Below are 17,833 nucleotides of genomic sequence, written 5' to 3'. Positions count from 1 at the left end.
CAGAGCTGAGGACAGGACGGTGGGCCCAGGGTGAGACCACCCACATGTGTAAAAGAGCCCTGGAGCAGGAGGCAGGAGATTGGGGTCCTAGTCCCTGCCGTAGAAAATCACTATGTGATGTTGATGAGTCACGACATCTCCACCCTGCCTTTCCAGTTCCTTCAGCTTTCTTGATTATTGGACGAGGGCAATNTGGAGGGGTTCAGCACTCTTGCCATGTGGGCAGTGGCCATGGCAGGGGACGAGATGGCCATACCGTTGGGCATCCTCCTCCTCTCTGCCCACTGTGGACCTCACCGACATGTTCTCAGCAGGGGTGCCTGGGTGGGGAGGGCGGCCTTTGCAGCTGCTGCATTGGGTCACTCCCCAGGGCAGTGTCCAGTCCAGAGGCCACCACACTCCCCTCACACTCCCCTTCCAGCCTCCTCCCCTGCTCTTCCAGGAATAGGACTGGCTTGGGACAAGTTAGTGGAGGGTGAGGGTTTCCACCCGTGGGTCTCTGAAAGGGCTCCCACAGGTTCAGTAAGAGCGTCTGGGAGAGACCATCTGTGGCGTGTGAGACACAGGCAGAGTGTCCCCTCCTGGGCAGGGGGTCCCCTCCTCTCGCTGCTTCCTGCCGTGAGCCCAGAGGGAAGAAAGGACCATGGCATGGGCTTCTATGTATAAGGTCTCGTCTGGTCCTTAGGAGGAGGGACGGGGCGTGTGTTGTGTGTGTCCATGTGTGTGCACAGTGGGATTGATGAGAGAAGAGTGTGTGAAGAGAGAAGGGTGTCCCTGTCTCCCTGAATTGCCTCCTATGTCCTGGCTTCTCCCCTGGCTTCTCCCTCCTGCCTGGGTGCCCATCACCCTTGCAAGGCCCGTGTTGAATCCTGGGCTCTCCTGACAGCGTCTTCGTGCACTGTGTGCAGAGGGAGGCCGCGTCACGCACAGCAGGGAGGGGAGGGTTTTCTGTGGAGTGGAGGGGGGACCATTCCCGGAGGAATGTTGGAGGGAATGAACTATTTGCATAAACAAAAGATCTGAGTTTCCACTTTAATTTAGTTTTGGTTTTGAAATCCCTGTCGGTGGTGCCACCTGCTGGTCTATGAGGGAAAGGGCTAAGAAGACAGGAGTCTGACTTTTTAGGGCCAGGGGAGCCTTTGGTTGGAGACCCAGATGCCTCAGTCTCTGAATCTGATCAGCTTCTCCTTCCTTCCAAGACTTTCCTGGGGGGCTGCTGCTGTGTTTACAAGGTTCCTACCAAAGCAGTGGGAGACCACAGGTTGTGAATTCTCTTTTCTGGGCTGTCCTTTCCCATGACCCCGTTCTTCTTGCTGTCATTCAGCCCACAGCCCTGGTTCAAGAATGGCCCGGGTTTCCATGCCCACGATGTAATGATAGGAACACTGGGGCAGAGGAGGGCACGTGGGAGTGGGCAGAAGAGAGAGGAGCTTGGTTGCCTTGGGGCCCTGGCCTGCTTTAGCGGTGAATGACACGTGGACATAGAATAGGGATGGCCATGTCAGGGCAGCCCTAAATCAGCCCTGGGTTTGAGACCCTCTGGGGCGGCTGCGGAGGGGGTAAAATGTCCCCATCTCCTCAGCATCTGCTCAACACAACTGCCAGGGCTGAAGCCGAGGGTGCGGGTGTGGAGCAAGAGGCACTTGGTTTTTCTGAGATGGAGCCAGGCCCCTGGGAGGGAGGAGGGACCCTAGACTCTCTTGTCCATCAGGCCATAGTGTCCCGCTTTAAAAATTTTGCTCTTGGCCGCGTGTGGTGGCTCATGCCTGTGATCCTGGCACTTTGTGAGGCCAGGGTGGGAAGATCTCTTGAGCCCAGGAGTTCAAGACCAGCCTGGGCAACATAGTGAGACCTTATCTCTAAAAGTTAAAACAAATAAAAACCAATTTCACTGTTTTTGGAAGGCTTTCTTCATCAACTCTCCATGGCACCAAATATCTGACGGCACTTTACCCCATAGAGGGGCTTGGGCTGCAGAGCAGGCCTCTGTGTTCTTAAGCCTTTGTAGGCTGTTCTGCTTGTTTCCCTTATTAGATTAATCCCTCCAACCTCCACCCTTCTGCCCCCAACCCCGTTCATCCATTTTTGGGCTACCTGTTTAATGGCAAGGCACTTTCCCAGGCAATAGATTGCAAGAATTCACAGAGCTGATGCAGTTCCCCATCAGGCAGTGACCAAGTCATCAGTAGTTAGACAGCAGGCACACAGAAGGTGCAAGATCCACCAACGCTTCGAGGGTTTCTCCAGCAGGCCTGTGTGTCACAGCTGAGGACTGAACCTAATGGAGGGCTGGTCTGTGATGCGATCAGGATATGAACCACAGCCTTGTTAGGTCAGGAAAGACAAAAGATAGGGGAGAAGGAAAAGGACTAGATCAGAGGACGAGAAGGAAGGGGAATCTTGTCTAACAAACTGCACATTAATATCCTGGCAGCAGCAGTGTTGTGTGTGTGTGTGTGTGTCTGTGTGTGTATGCAGTATATGTTGATAATGGAGGCAGAGGGAACAGGTAAGGAGGTAAGTGTTAGCTGAAGCTCTTCCATCCATCCCAGGGAGTCTCAGTTCTGCCTTGGCATTGTGCAACATGCTTGGAGAGCGGCAAACCTGGACGTCATTAGCTCAGTCCCAGCCCTGTCTCCACTCTGTCCAACCATTCAAAATAACATTTACTCACACATTTTTGTTATGTCCTTGACTTATACCAAGAAGGAAAAAAATGCATATGAATGTTGCTGCATCTGTTTTAAAACAAGTATTGAGGACCTTGTCTGTTACAGTGTTTGTTCCTCTAAGGATTTGATTCTTGGGAAAAAGATTTCTCTCTTAAAGTGGTGGTAGGTTTTCCTCTGTGGACATGTCTCTATCGCTAGTTCATCCATCTCCATCATCTCTCTCTAACTTCTCTCTCTCTCTCTCTATCTCATTGTCTATATCTCTATCTCTAGACCTAGAGACAGCGATGGAGGTGTAGATATAGATCTAGACGTACATATGTAAATATAGGTGTATATATATATATTTTTGCCTTGGTACAGAGAAACGCATATCATTTTTTCAATCATAAAAAATTAGTAAAATAAAAATGTTTTATGTTAATTAAACAAAATTCAGCAAATAGAGAATAGTGGAAAACCAAACAGCAAAAATCTTAATAAAACCACCTTTGTTTGGTATTTTGAGAGAATTATTATTATATTTTTGGAGATGGGGTTTCACTATGTTGCTTAGGGTGACCTTGAACTCCTGGGCTCAAGTGATCCTCCTGTATCAGCCTCCTGAGTGGTGGGGACGATAGGTGTGCATCGTCCTTTTGGGAATATTTTAAATAATCTCTTGTACTGTGTGTGGGTGTTAAAAACGGAAGTAACCACATGTATGCACAACTTTGAATCCTGCCATTTTTTTTAGAGATACATTTAACCTTTGATCATAGTAGCAACGTGACTCTTGATGCTAACAAATTATCTGTCTCTCTTTTATTGTGTTTATTTTCTATTTCCATTGAATAGTTGTATTTTGTGTCTTTCACTGTAAATCACCTCCAATTATTTATTTATTTATTTATTTTTACTTTTATTTGTTTTAGACAGAGTCTTGCTCTGTCGCCAGGCTGGAGTGCAGTCGCACGATCTCGGCTCACTTCAACCTCCACCTTCTGAATTCACGCCATTCTCCTGCCTCAGCCTCCCAAGTAGCTGGGACTACAGGCGCCCACCACCACACCCAGCTAATTTTTGCATTTTTAGTAGAGATGGGGTTTCACTGTGTTGGCCAGGATGGTCTGGAGCTCCTCACCTTGTGATCTGCCCACCTCGGCCTCCGAAAGTGCTGGGATTACAGGCGTGAGCCACCGCGCCCGGCCCATCACCTCCAGTCTTTACTAAAAATTAAAGCGTTGGTCCTCTCAGGTGGAGCAGTTCCCTTGATGATGGAGGCACAGGTGGGGTGTCCGCGGGAACTTCAGTCCAGTGCTGGGCTCACCTGGCTTCTGCAGGAGATGGGGCCATCAGGAAAGTGTGAGCCAGAGGACGCCATTTTCACAGAAGCAGGAATTCCCAGGGAGGGCCAATGGTCAGGATGTGGGGACTGAGTGACACAGCAGGTCAGAGGAGAGTTGAGAAGTATGGTGGCACACTGGGAAGAGCACAGTCTCTGCAGTCACATACCAGCTGAGGGACTTGGGCAAGTCCTCTATCCCCTGAGCCTCAGTTTCCTCATTTGTCATACATGGATAACACATCCTTTGCAAATATGCTATGAGGATTCAGTGAAATAACAGGTGAAGCACCTGGCATATAGAGGACCTAAAATAAAAAAGGAGCTATTTCTATAATTGCATCTTGGAGCTGCAGAATAGCTTGAATTTGAAGGTCAACTAAAGGGTCTTAGGAACGTTTCAGAAATGAAATGCAATGAAAACCCCTTCCTCCATACTCTCAAAGCAGGTGAGAAGGTGGCTCTTCCATAGGTGAGTATCAAAGCTGTGTCAACACATGAAGGATTGGGGATTCTAAGGAATTCAAGGTGAAAGTTGCTGAGATGTACAGGCTTCTCTGGGCATGGTGCGCGTGCACAGGGAGGTGAAGGGCGAGAAGCAGCGGTCTTTGGGACCTGCTTCCTGTCTGGGACGGTGCAGGCTTGCCGGGTGGGGGTTTCTCCTGCAGTGGCTTGGTGCAACAGTGATGTGAATAGGATTTCCCCGACTCCCCCACCCCCACCCCCCACCACTGCCCCAGGGTTCAGTCTCACTCCCAGCCCTCTCTTGGCTGGGGCCTGCACTGTGCTGGTCAGTCACTGTTCAAGCACCCCAGGGTCAGTTCTTGCCGTTCATCACTCCCTTGATCCAGTCCACGTAGCTGAGCACTTTGGTGTAGAAGTCATACCCTTCGCCACATCCTATGCCCCAGGACACAATGCCCGTGGCCACCCAGTGATGGGCACGATCGTCCCATACCACATAGACGCTGCCACTGTCCCCCTGGCAGACACTGTGCCGCTGCGTCTCGTCCCCAACACAGAACATATCATCAGAAAACACCTCGGGCCTCTGTCTCTTTCGGAGCCAGGCCTCACAGGCCTCCCTGGGAGCTACAGGCAGCCTGGAGTATTTCAACTCAGTAGTTAGCCAGCCCATCTCCACGCCAAACCCACTGACGTAGCCCAGCAAGCCGCTGCGGTAGAGGGTCTCATTATCGGGCAGACAGACCGGGAGGACGTTGGGGCCCAGCGGGATGCTGTGCTGCAGCTCCAGGAGGGCGATGTCCCCGCTGAAGTTGTGGGACTCATTCTGACGGTAGTCGGGGTGCACAATGACACGGCGGACAGGGTGGTTCCCCAGTTTCAGCATCTCATCTATGGCTGTGTGGCCCAGGAACACATTCACGCTCCGGTTCTTCCTGAGAGAAACACTGTCCTTGGGGTAGATGGTGTGGGCAGCAGTGAGGATCCATCTGTCACCCAGCAGGGCCCCGCCCCCACGGCCATGGATACTGGTGAAGGCTTGCCAGGGGAAGTTGCCCAGCTTAGCTCTGGAAGAACGGAGGGTCGTCTGATTCTGGGCAATGGGGGTGACTGGCCGTCCGCAGACTGGGAGAGAGGAGGGGTAGGGGTGACAGTCAGCAGCTGCATCTAGGCACATTGATTGAAGACCTACTTCTCTGAAGTGCTGTGGTAGGGGATGCGTGAAGAGGCTCTGGGATAAGGACTCTTTTTTTTTTTTTGAGACCGAGTTTCGCTCTTGTTGCCCAGACTGGAGTGCAGTTGCGCGATCTCAGCTCACTGCAACCTCTGCCTCCCAGGCTCAAGCAATTCTCCTGCCTCAGTCTCCCGAGTAGCTGGGATTACCGGCACTGACCACCACACCCGGCTAATTTTTGTGTATTTTTATTAGAGATGGGGTTTCATCATGTGGGCCAGACTGGTCTGGAACTCCTGAACTCAAGTGATCCACCTGCCTCGGCCTCCCAAAGTGTAGGGATTACAGGCATGAGCCACCGTGCCCGGCCGGGATCAGGAGTCTTATACTGATGCAGACCCACAGTGTAGACCATGTGGGCAGACACGGGCAGGTAATCAACGCCAAGTGTACGGGGCACCCATCCTGCATGGGACTCAGGACAGTGGACTGAGGGTAGAGAGCAGAGATGAGCACATGTTTGGGGCTGGTTCTGCAGGGCTCTCCTTCCTGCCTCCTCAGAGGCATTAAAGCAATTCCTTTGGATCATCCTGGGCCCCCATGCTACAGGCAGAGTCTGTTTCAGTGCTTCCTGCCTCAGTTTTGTGTCACTTCCTCATTTGTAACATCTCCCACTACCACCTGCCCTCCAACCCATCCCCAAAGCACCATGAGCCTTCAGGCTACCCCTAGAGTGTTCCGTGGATCAGACTGGGTTAAGAAGGCAATGCTTTCATTCAAAAGTGTGGATCTCCAAAATGGTGGACTTGAACCCTCATGTATAGCTGGTGAGATGTAAAATGGTGCTGCTGCTGTTGAAGACAGTTTGGTGGTTCCTCAAAAAGTTAAATAGAATTATTATGCAATCCAGCAAGTCTACTCCTAGGTATATACCCAAGAGATTTGGAAATATATGTTGATACAAAAACTTGTACACAAATGCTCATAGAAGCATCATTCATAAAAGGCAAGAAATAGAGACAACCCAAATGTCCATCAGTTGAATGAATAAACAAAATGGTGTATCCATAGAAAGGAGTATTATTTAGCCATAAAAATGAAATACTGATGGATGCTATAACAGGAATGAACCTTGAAAACATTACACTAAGTGAAAGAAGCCAGACAGAAACAGCCGCATATTATATGATTCCACTGATACAAAATCCACAGAGGCAAATCCATAGAGACAGAAGATAGATTAGTGGTTGCCAGGGGTGGGGCAGTGAAGCGTTGGAGGTACTGGGCTTTTTTGAGGAGGGTGATGGAAATGTTCTGGAATTAGTGGTAGTGGTTTCACTACATTGTGAACACACTAAACATTACTGTATTGTACTGTTTAAAGTGGTTAAGGCTGGGCGCGGTGGCTCACCCCTGTAATCCCAGCACTTTGGGAGGCTGAGGCCGGTCGATCACCTGAGGTCAGGAGTTGTAGACCATCCTGGCCAACATGGTGAAACCCCGTCTCTACTAAAAATACACACAAAAAAAATGAGCTGGGCATAGTGGCAGATGCCTGTAATCCCAGCTACTCAGGAGGCTGAGGCAGGAGAATCGCTTGAACCCAGGAGGTGGAGGTTGCAGTGAGCCAAGATTGCGCCACTGCACTGCAGCCTGGGCAACAAGAGGGAAACTCCATCTCAAAAAAAAAAAAAAAAAAAAAAAGTGGTTAAAATGGTAAATTTTGTGCAATGTGAATTTTAAAAATTAACTTTTAATTTTTTCTTGGCAACTACAGATTTTGAGAAGTTCTGTAATTTTTTTTTTTTTGAGACGGAGTCTTGCTCTGTTGCCCAGGCTGAAATGCAGCGGCACAATCTCAGCTCACTGCAACCTCCACCTTCTGGGTTCAAGCGATTCTCATGCCTCAGCCTCCTAAGTAGCTGGGATTATAGGCACACACTATCATGCTAATTTTTTGTATTTTTTTTAGTAGAAACGGGTTCTTGCCATGTTGGCCAGGCTGGTCTGGAACTCCTGATCTCAGGTGATTCACCCGCCTCAGCCTCCCAAAGGCTGGGATAACAGGCATGAGCCACTGCACCCAGCCGTGAATTTTATCTCAATAAATTTTTTAAAAAATGGTTGACTTTCTGGCACTGGGTGGCATCTAGGTAGGGAGATGTTTTAGGAATAGAGAGCCTGTCAGTAGATCCTTAAAACACATGGCACAAAACGGGTTTTCTCTTAGTTCAGCTTGTTGGTTTCTCTTCCTCCTTTTCTAGTCCATCTTATTAACTTCCTTCATGCTTTTCCTCAGATATATCTTGACCTCTGAAGAATGAGGAACAAGCCTCTTCTTTTCTGGGCCTTGTTGATTGCCCTGTTCTTCCTCACCTTCTGCTTCTTATCTTCCTTTCTATTCTAAGGCTTTCCTTTAACCCCTGTGTCCCGTAGGTCCCAGTTGCAGCTGCGACTTGTGGGGGGAATGGTGCTGGCAGGTGGCTACTCACCAGGCATACACTGAAGAACCTCCTCCCCATCCTGTCTGTCCTTCCAGGTCCCTGGGTTTGTGCCGGTGAGTGTCCCTGAGGCGCAAAATGAGGAGAGGCAAAGAAACAGGCTCAGAGTTGAAGCTGCTGGCAAACAAACCAGGCGCTCAGAGGCTGGCAGGCGTTTGGGTGGGAGTGAGGCAGATGGAAGCCACCTCTGAGCAGGTGGGGACTCACCTGCCGCCGTGGCCTGATAATAGGGCTCCTGGCAGTGGTTCTGGACCTTGGCGGGGTTGTCTCCAGGTGCGCTGATGGCCTCAGAGCCCCTGCTGGCCTCGCTGATGGGCTGACTATAGTTCACAGCTATAGGAAAACAGCACCTAGCACAGATTTGCCAACTGGCAACCCAGGGGCTGATTCTGGCCCATGGCTATACTTGGTTTGACTTGCACAGTGATTTATTTTTTATTTTTACTTTTAGTTTTTTAAAAACATTTGAGTTAGTTTTCCCTGATCAGACTGTCAACACTCAAAGAGTTTGAAGGTAAGTGTGACAAGCAGGGTAGGGGGAAACAGGCACTTCCATATATGTTTGGTAGGTATGTAAATTAGCAAAACATTTTTGGAGAAAATTTTAGCAATATCAAAATTTAAAATGCAAATATTTTTTAACCTACTACTCCATTTCTAAAAATTTAGTCTAAAGATATTCTCACACATGCGCTCAAAGACACAAATGCAAGGATATGCACAGTAGCACCGTGTGTGGCAGCAAAGTATCTATCAGGAGGGCTGATCGAATACGTTATGACACATCAGTCAAGGGGATTTTATGTGGTCAATAAAAATCATGCGTTCGCCGGTGCGGTGGCTCACGCCTGTAATCCTAGCACTTTGGGAGCCTGAGGCAGGCAGATCACCTGAGGTCAGGATTTTGAGACCTGGCCAACATGGTGAAACCATTACTAAAAATGCAAAAATTAGCTGGGTATAGTGGCATACCTATAATCCCAGCTACTCAGGAGGCTGAGGCAGGAGAATCACTTGAACCTAGGAGGCGGAGGTTGCAATGAGCAGAGATTGTGCCACTGCACTCCAGCCTGGGTGACAGAGCGAGACTCTGTCCCAAATAAATAAATAAATAAATAAAAAATAAATGAGTTAATGCTGACCATATGGAATGGGATGATCTTTAAGATATATTATTCAGTGGGAAAATGCCAAGTTCAGAACACTTACAATACAGACACACACAGTTTATCCTCTTCCTAGGAAGAATATCTAGGAAATGGAGAACACAGTTGTTTCTGGGGAGGGCAGCTAGGAGTTAAGAGCCAGAGATAGAGGAAGACTTACTTTTTAGCATACTTAAAAAATGGTATTTTATCATGTGCACCCTTCCTTCCCTCCCTTCCTCCCTCCCTCCTTCCCAGCCTCCTTTCCTTCCCTTCCTTCTTTCCTCCCTCCCTCCCTTTATTTCTCCCTCTCTTTCTCTCTTTCTTTCTTCCTGTCTCACTATGTCTCCCAGGCTGGAGTGCAGTGGCATGATTACGGCTGACTGTAGCCTCAAACTCCCTGGCTCAAGCAATCCTCCCCCTCGGTCCCCAAGTAGCTGGTATTACAAGTGTGCACCACCACGCCTGGCTAATTCTTAATTTTTTTGTGGAAACGGGGTCTCACTATGTTGCCCAGGCTGGTCTCCAACTACTGACCTCAAGCAGTCTTCCAGCCTTGGCCTTCCAAAGTGCTGGATTACAGGCATGAACCACTGCCTCCAGCCAGTATTTGTCTTTCAAAACCAATCTGAGTCATCATTTGAAAATTTATAATTTTACTTAAAAACCCGGATTTTTGGCATCTCTTTAAAAATGAGATGATCTGCAAACACCGGGCCTATAAATCTGTGCGGAAACCACCACTGGGGCTGGGCAATGGCTGTCTCTTAATAGGGTTGCTTGCCCGCAGGGGCAGGGCTGGGGTCCAGCCCAGGTGTCCCTGAGTCACCTCAGCTGTCACTCAAGCTTCCACTTAAGGCTTGAAGATACCAGGGTCATGGCTGGGGACAGAGGCTCCCTCCCTGCACCCCCAGGAGGGACACTCACCCACGGTTTGGTAGAGGGCCCGGAAGCCCTTGTGGAGGTGGACAGTCTTGTTCTCCGAGGAAGGCTGTGTGCGGAAGGTCAGCCGCAAACTCCTCCCTGAGGATACAAACTCCCTCTGACCAGGGGGCCTGCCCAGAGGGGAGTCTTGCTGACCACAGAACTGGCTTGGATCCGACCCGCTGGCTGAGATCTGAAAGCAGGAGGAGGAGTGAGGCTGCAGATAGGTGTGGGGTGAACCTGTGCTGCTGCCATCACAGGGGCACATCCTCGGTGTGACTGCAGCCCCATCTAGACGGGCCGTGCCCCTCTGGGGCTCAGAAGGCACCTCACAGAGGCTTCCTCAACTAGCTTCTGGTTCCATTATTGACTCCTGAGTTTCTTCCAGACATGGCCGCATACTATAATGTTTCTTTAGCCTACCATAATTATTTCATACAACCCATTATATTTTCCTTCTTTTAAGAAGTTCCTTGGGAACCCCAGGGTTCCCATAAGAGTCGCTGGATTATAAACTCTAAGATGTCAAGGACTAGTTCTGTCTTTTTCACCACTGAGTTCCTGGTGCTCAACGTGGTACCTATAGCACCACAGCTTTGACTCAAATGAACATAGGCATAAGCCCCTGCCATCCAGCTTCTCCTCCATCCCCAAGCCCCATCCCATCACCTTCCACTTCTCTGAGTAACTTTCTCTGGCCAACATCTGTGAAGCAGTAAGACCCTCTGCAGAGACTGAGCCTCTGGGGTCCCTGCCTTTTCCTGCCCCTCCTCTTACCCCATGCACTTTGTAAACGAAGCTCTCACAATGTATGAAAGCCTAAGGACACAGGTGTCCACAGTCCAGGTGCACTGGATGGTATTGCTTCACCTGGCAGGTTGTCTCTGTTTCAATGCCCTTTGACTGTCTCACCTCTGCTCAAATCCCTTCCTGTGGGTTCCTCAACTCAAGGAAAGGGCGGCTTGGAGGGAGTTCCTGGGCCATGCTTCCTGCTTCATCTCTGTTCCCGGTACACAGCTCACTGCTTGGCTCATTTTAGTTCTGGTTTTCATACTGATCCATATATCCCAGGTTTTTGCTAGCTCTCCATTCCCTCATTCTCCACAAGTCCCAAATTCATTCAAGACTTCATCCAGACCATGTCATTATGATCAGAGTAACTGGGTAAAAGTTGCGATGAAGAAAATTTCCAAATCGCCCCAAATACCTTGCTCAGACAAATCCCAGTACTGGTCTTTTGCTTAGAATATCAACAAATGTAACTCCTGGCATTTAAGAGGCCTGCCTTTTGGGGAAGAAGCAATTTGATATAGGAAATGGTGCTCAACTGCTCTACTTGGTTGTAAAACCCTCCAGTTTTCCTTTTGCCCTTTTCCCTGAATTGTTAGCTAAATACAATTGCTTAGGATTCTAACTGGGAAAGTAGAGTGGACACAGGACGGAGTCCTAACACCCTTAAATTCTAGACTTTGCTACTAACTCCATGTGCAAAATGGGGAGTTTCTGAAGCACCCAAGATCTCAGTTTCCTCTCCTATATAATGGTCTGTGTGGCCTCTTCCAGCATGTTCTATGGCATCTTCCAGAGTCCACACTAAGAGCAGTGGTGAGGATGGATACTCAATACCTGCTCCTTCAAAATTCATTCTGCTGTGTGTCCCGCACACACATAAGCTTGCATTTGATTCACTCTTTCACTTATTCCTTTAACACATGCACTGTGTACTATGTGTAATACACTGTGCTAGGTGCTGGGGACACAGATATGACAAAGGCACAGTTCTGCTCCTGAGGAGCAGTGGCTGAGGACACTGACAAGTAAAAAATAAACTAGATGATAGTGTGCTGAATTCTGCATTTGAGGGGTGTGTGTGTGAGACTTACTCTGGGAGGAATCCTATTTCTGATCTTGAAGTTTCTCAATGACAAGAAAAGAGGCCAGGATTAAAAATCTCTGTGATTTAAGAGGAACGGGACTCATGGTAGGTGCTCAACAGACACAGGCTGAATTGAGCAAAGTATCATCCCTTCTGGTTAAGTCTGAAGCAATAAATGCACGCACGTATCTCCTCTCCCACCTCAAACCCCAGTCATATGACAGCAAAGGGATAAAATGGTACACATAACCAAGGACAAAAAAGGGAGAGAGAGGATGACAGCAGATGAACACACTTTGGAAGATGGAGTGGAGATGCAAGTGATAACTTGAGTTTGCAATGATGGGAGCCAACATAAAGCAAGCAGGTTCTCATCACAGAACCAGGGTAAGTTTTAAAAATTGGGGCAATCAAGATAGGGATGAGGGAAGGACTGACACAGGGATGGCAGACGGGAAGCCTGTGAGGGAGACCACAGAATCCTAGAATCTCTGTGCACCCAGGCAACTCCCTCGGGCCCACCCTGGAACAGGGCATGAGCTTAACGAGAAACCCTGGACTTGAGGCCCCATGGCACACTTGACAGAGGGGGCGAAGGTCAGTGCAGCAGGTCCATGAATAACATTGTTGTTTCATTATGACACTGATGAGAAAAAATATCGGCTCCTGTCTGGGGCCACTGTCTGGGTGAAGTTTGCACATTCTTCCCAGGTCTTCAGTGGTTTTCTTCAGGTCCTCTGGTTTCCTCCCACATCCCAAGCTGTGCCTGTTGGGTGACCTGGCATGTCCCCACGGCCCCACTGTGAGTGAGTATGAATGTGTGTGAGTGCGTCCTGAAACAGGATGCTGTCCTGTCCAGCACTGATTCCTGCCTTGCATCCTGAACTGCTGGACCAGGCGGTGGCCACCCGTGACCCCAAACTGGAATAACTGGGTAAATAATCTTACTCATTTTTACTAAGCTTTCTTACATGTAGGCATAGTTCACATGTATTTCAATATTTAATATTAGAAGTGTTTGGGGTCTTTATTTAGGTGTTTGGTGATGTTTCTGTGATCAGTAATTGCTGCAGGTACTTCACTCTTGTCTATATCAATGGCCAAATTGGTTTCATTCTATGTTGTTTCTCTTAAAGTCATACTTGCCAAGAACCTATGGATGATATTAAGTGAGGACTCACTGTACCAAAAACAGAAGGATTAAGTGAAAGTCTACCTGCCAAACAGTGAGCTGCAGCTCCCTCCACCAGGCCCTTCTCTCAGCTTGTTGACCAGAATGCTAGGGTCCCTGAGCTGGAGACTGCAGGAGCTCTCTCAGGGGAAAATGGCTGTCCCCAAATAAAATGCTTTTACATCCTGACAGTTGGGAGGCCCCCAATGGCACATCTAGGTCACCCTGCTGATAACCCTATTTTCAAACCTATCATTTGACAAATTTTTAGCTATCTACACAGAACTTCCAATTAGTATTTTAGTGCTCCACTCTTTTTTTTTTTTTTTCCTTGAGACAGAGACTCACTCTGCCCCCCAGGCTGTAGTGCAGTGGCCTGATCTCGGCTTACTACAACCTCTGCCTCCCGGGTTCCAGTGATTCTTACGCCTCAGCCTCCCAAGTAGCTGGGATTACAGGCGTACACCACCATGCCTGGCAAATTTTTGTGTTTTTAGTAGAGACGGGGTTTCATCATGTTGGCCAGGCTGGTCTCAAACTCCTGGCCTCAGGTGATCTGCCTGCCTTGGCCTGCCAAAGTGCTGGGATTACAGATGTGAATCACCACACCGGGCCTTAAATATGAATGGACAGCCAAGTATTATCAGACATTGTAGGAAAGTCTCTAACACAAAAAGCAGAGACCAAAACAAACAAATGGCAAAAAGGAACTTGGATGAAACAGACCTACTATAGATAACAGAAGAAACATTTAAAAATAATCCCAAAGGAGGGAAAGGAGTTGATATTGCATCAATGAAACAAGAACAATACTCTATAAAAAGGCATATGTAGAAAATTAGAACGAATCCTTAGAAATGAAATAATATGTCAGTGGAAAGAATCCATTAACTAAAAGGTTGGGATTTAAAGATGAGGAAATTTCCCAGAAAGTGGAACTAAAGAGATGGTAAATAGAATAAAACAGATAACAAAGCTAGAGAATCAATCTAGAACATACGACAGCTGAATTACAGGAGAAAGAGAAAATAAAGAAATGAGATGTCTAGAAATTATTTAAAAAATAGCACAAGAACATTCCTAGAATTGAAGGACTAGATTAAAAGAGGCTCTATATTAAAAGAAACCTGTACAATGCGTGAAAAACCACGTGTATCAAGGGACATCATAATGAAAGTCCAGAATACTGGTAATAAGGAAAATATTCCAAAAGTTCTAGAGAGAGAAAACAAAGGATTAGGAATGATAAGGGCATCAAACTTGTTAACAAAGTCTAGACCTAGAAGACAATATCATCAACATTCTAGAAGAAAAAGGTGTCCAATCTAGAATGCTATACCCAGATCAACTATCCATCTACTGTGAGCATAGAACTGAGACATTTAGACACATATAAGATCCTCTACAATTCATTCTAAAATACTCTTTCTAAGGAAGCCACTGGTGAAGGTGCTCCTCCAAAATGGGAGAGTAAACCAAAAACGAGAAAGGTATGGGATTCAGGTTCAGCACAGGACAGGTAAAGGAAATCCCCAGAAAGAGGGAGAAGGGAACTCCCAGAATGTGTGACGGCTTAAAGAGCAAAGAACTCAGGCTGTGAAAACAAACCATCGAGAGATCTTCAGGAGGGATGTCACCAATTAAAAGGAAGACCAATAGACTGAAATCTGTGCTTGAGTATTTCAGAAGAAGATTTACACTCCTGGCGAAGAGTCTGCTGAGATTAGTTACAGAGACAACTAAGCAAACTAAAAAGCAAAACAAAGACAAACACCCCCCACCAAAAAACGAAACAAAACAAAACAAAACAAAAAGCCTTCATGTAACTATCGACTCCTAAATTATTTTATGCCATGTGCTCAGATGCAAATATTTTAGTCATAATAATGTAAATAATGAATAAAGAGTTAACTAAAAATGATAATATATGTAAACTGGCAGAATGGGGAGTGGAAATGTGAGTGGTTAAGACTGAAGACAGATAAAGCTAGTCCTTATCTTCTATACTGTAGTTGAACGTTAATAGAAAATATGTAAAAATGAAAGATAAATAAGCATGTGATTTATACATATGAAGTTAAAGACCAGATGAAACAGCTACATGAATTGCAAGATGACTGCTCCCAAGGAGCAGCTCTCAGGGGTGGGGAGGAACAGCTTGGAGACTGTTGTTATGCATAAGCCTTTTTAAAAAACTTTTTTTTTTTGGAGACAGGGTCTCACTCTGTCACCCAGGCTGGAGTACAGTGTCATGATCAGAGCTCACTGTAGCCTCTACCTCCCAGGCACAAGTGACCCTCTCACTTCAGCGTCCTTTGTAGCTGGGACCACAGGTGCGTGCCACCACACTTGGCTAATTTTTAAATTTTTTTGTAGAGATGGGGTCTTGCTATGTTGCCCAGGCTGGTCTCAAATTCCTGGGCTCAAGTGATCCTTTCACCTCAGCCTCCCAAAGTGCTGGGACTACAGACATGAGCTACTGCACCCAGTCTTAGAAAACTTTAATTAAAAAAAAAAAGTGTTACAACTATTATGTATCTATAATAATTAAAAATTTTAAAATTAAAAAATAAAGTTCAAAAGTTTATGTGTGTCATTTTGATATAAATAAAATTTAAATCAAAAGATAATGTGCTCTTTTTATTTTTATTTATTATTTATTTATTTTTGAGATGGGGTCTTGCTATATTGCTTAGGCTGGCCTTGAACTCCTGGGTTCCAGCCCTCTGATCCTCCAGCCTCAGTCTCCTGAGTATACTGCTGGGCCTACAGGCCTGCATCACTCCATCAAGAACTGTTTCTAAAATGTCCTTATTCTGAATAAGGCTTTGGCGTTAGAAGTTTTGTGACAGCTCTTCTAAGGTAAGTGCGAACGGTGACTTAATCTTTTGTTATTATTTGTGCCCAGCTTCCTCACCTGATAGAGCAGGCACTCAACAAATACATGATGATATATTTTTAACAACCAATATGTGCGTGCCTGCCCCTGGCTCCATAGATTTGCAAGATTTGTGTGTCCCTTCATAAGTCTTCCAAATGCAGGGCCTGCTTGCTGCCCTTTTTGCTCGCTGCGGCCCAGACGGCAGCCCTGGAGGCGCTGCTGGGAGGTTGTGTCCTGGGGTCCACCACTGCTCCCCGATAAGCCAAGCCCGACTGTCCCTACATGGAAAATTCCTCCTCCAGATGGGTGATTCAGGGCACCGCCACTTCCCACAACCCCGGGAGCCTCCCTGGCCACAGTCCTGGCGGGACCCCCCCATGCCCAGCTCACTGTGACAGAGTCCCCTGCACAGTCCTGGGACGGCTCCAGGTCGAAGTCCTGGAAGACGAGCCTCACAGCAAAGCCCTCTGGAGCCTTGATGTCCGTGCTGCTCTCGTGGCCTTTGCGATAAGGCTCTGGGTACCCGGGGGATGTCAGCTGCTGGGGTAGCTCTTGGGCCAAGAGGATGGAGCCCCCGGTGGGGCAAGCCTGGAGGACTCCCCAGAGGAGCAGCCACCACCTGTGAGTAGGGGGGAGGGCAAGGTGGGACCGCGCAGCTGTGGCCGGAAGCCTGTGGGTGTGGGAGGAGCGGGGGAGCCGCGCTAGGACTGAGAGGCCTGGCAAGGCCGGGTCAGAAGCGGTAGCCTCACCCTTGAGGCCCGGGCACTTCCCGTCTCCTCCCTTCCTCCCCTTCCTCACCCCATCCCTACAGCCTCCCGTGCAGCCTGAGCTCTAGGATTGTCGGTTTTCCCTCCTCCGAAGACATCACCTTTGCTCATCTCTCAGGAGAGTCTCATCCAAAGGAGGGGGTGCTTTCTGCTTCAGCACATCCCACCCCACCCTGGGATCCGAGGGAGCAATGGTGGGGCGAGTGAGGGTCTGCCGCAAACAGCCACCGACCACCCCCAGGAAAGGTGCTACAGGCCACAGGCAAATTTCAGTTTCCCCATGGAATATGTGCTGTGCTGCTGCTGCTGCTGCTGCTGGTGGTGTGTCTGTGTGGGGTGTGTGTGGGGGGGAGGAGGGGGTGGGTGGGTGGTAGGGTGGGGGGAGGGGAGGGTTTGCGGCCACACACCCTCCCATCCCTCTCCCTCCCGTCCTCTTCCCTCCTCCTCTGCCGGGAACACACTCACATTGCGCCTGGACAGCCTGTGGAGTGAGGGCTCCTCCAGAGATATTTCCCCCACACTCTGGGTCCGGGCATCTGGAACTGGACATCTGGGACCTGCGAGAGAACTGGCCCAGGCTAGGGAACAAAAGGTGAAGGCCGGTGGGGGAGGAGGAAGTTCCTGGAAGTGTTGAGCAACTCCTCAGTTCCCCTTCTCCAATTCTCCGGGCGGAGCGCCACCTGCCGTCGGACTCAGGAACAGCGGGCCGGCCGCAGCTTAGGGGAAAAGTCCCAAAACCTCGCTGGCCCTCAGAGGTCAGGGTGACAGGACACTGACTTGACCCTTTTGTACTATTTAACATTGATTTTTGCCACGTGTGTAGGATGACTCCTTGTGAGTTATGGCTGCTGCCTTCACTCAGCCATGTCTCTTCCTCCCCGACCTTTCCCTTCACCGACATACCTGGGGAGCCTCCCTCTTGTGGAATTGAAG

General features: G+C 48.4%; 1 protein-coding gene across 3 annotated transcripts; it reads right to left on the bottom strand.

Moving 5' to 3' along the window:
- Positions 1-2,998: 2,998 nt before the first annotated feature.
- Positions 2,999-17,532, bottom strand: C1RL (complement C1r subcomponent like). Of its 3 annotated transcripts, none has more exons than XM_025401822.1 (6): positions 17,366-17,532; positions 16,524-16,752; positions 10,209-10,398; positions 8,344-8,469; positions 8,128-8,253; positions 2,999-5,586 (listed from the first exon to the last, which is right to left on the bottom strand). In XM_025401822.1, the coding sequence occupies exons 1-6, from the start codon at positions 17,434-17,436 to the stop codon at positions 4,814-4,816; spliced, it is 1,515 nt and encodes a 504-aa protein (XP_025257607.1). In that variant the 5' UTR covers positions 17,437-17,532; the 3' UTR covers positions 2,999-4,813. The 3 variants fall into 3 exon arrangements, with proteins under 3 accessions (XP_025257607.1, XP_025257608.1, XP_025257609.1); XM_025401823.1 differs by having other exon boundaries at positions 8,128-8,202; XM_025401824.1 differs by lacking the exon at positions 8,344-8,469 and having other exon boundaries at positions 8,128-8,202.
- Between the last annotated feature and the right edge of the window lie 301 nt (positions 17,533-17,833).

Source organism: Theropithecus gelada, chromosome 11, assembly GCF_003255815.1.
Source record: "Theropithecus gelada isolate Dixy chromosome 11, Tgel_1.0, whole genome shotgun sequence".
In the NCBI taxonomy this organism is placed as follows: Eukaryota; Metazoa; Chordata; class Mammalia; order Primates; family Cercopithecidae; genus Theropithecus; species Theropithecus gelada.
Note: the sequence above shows the minus strand (reverse complement) of the source record. Positions and strands in the feature narration are given on the sequence as shown.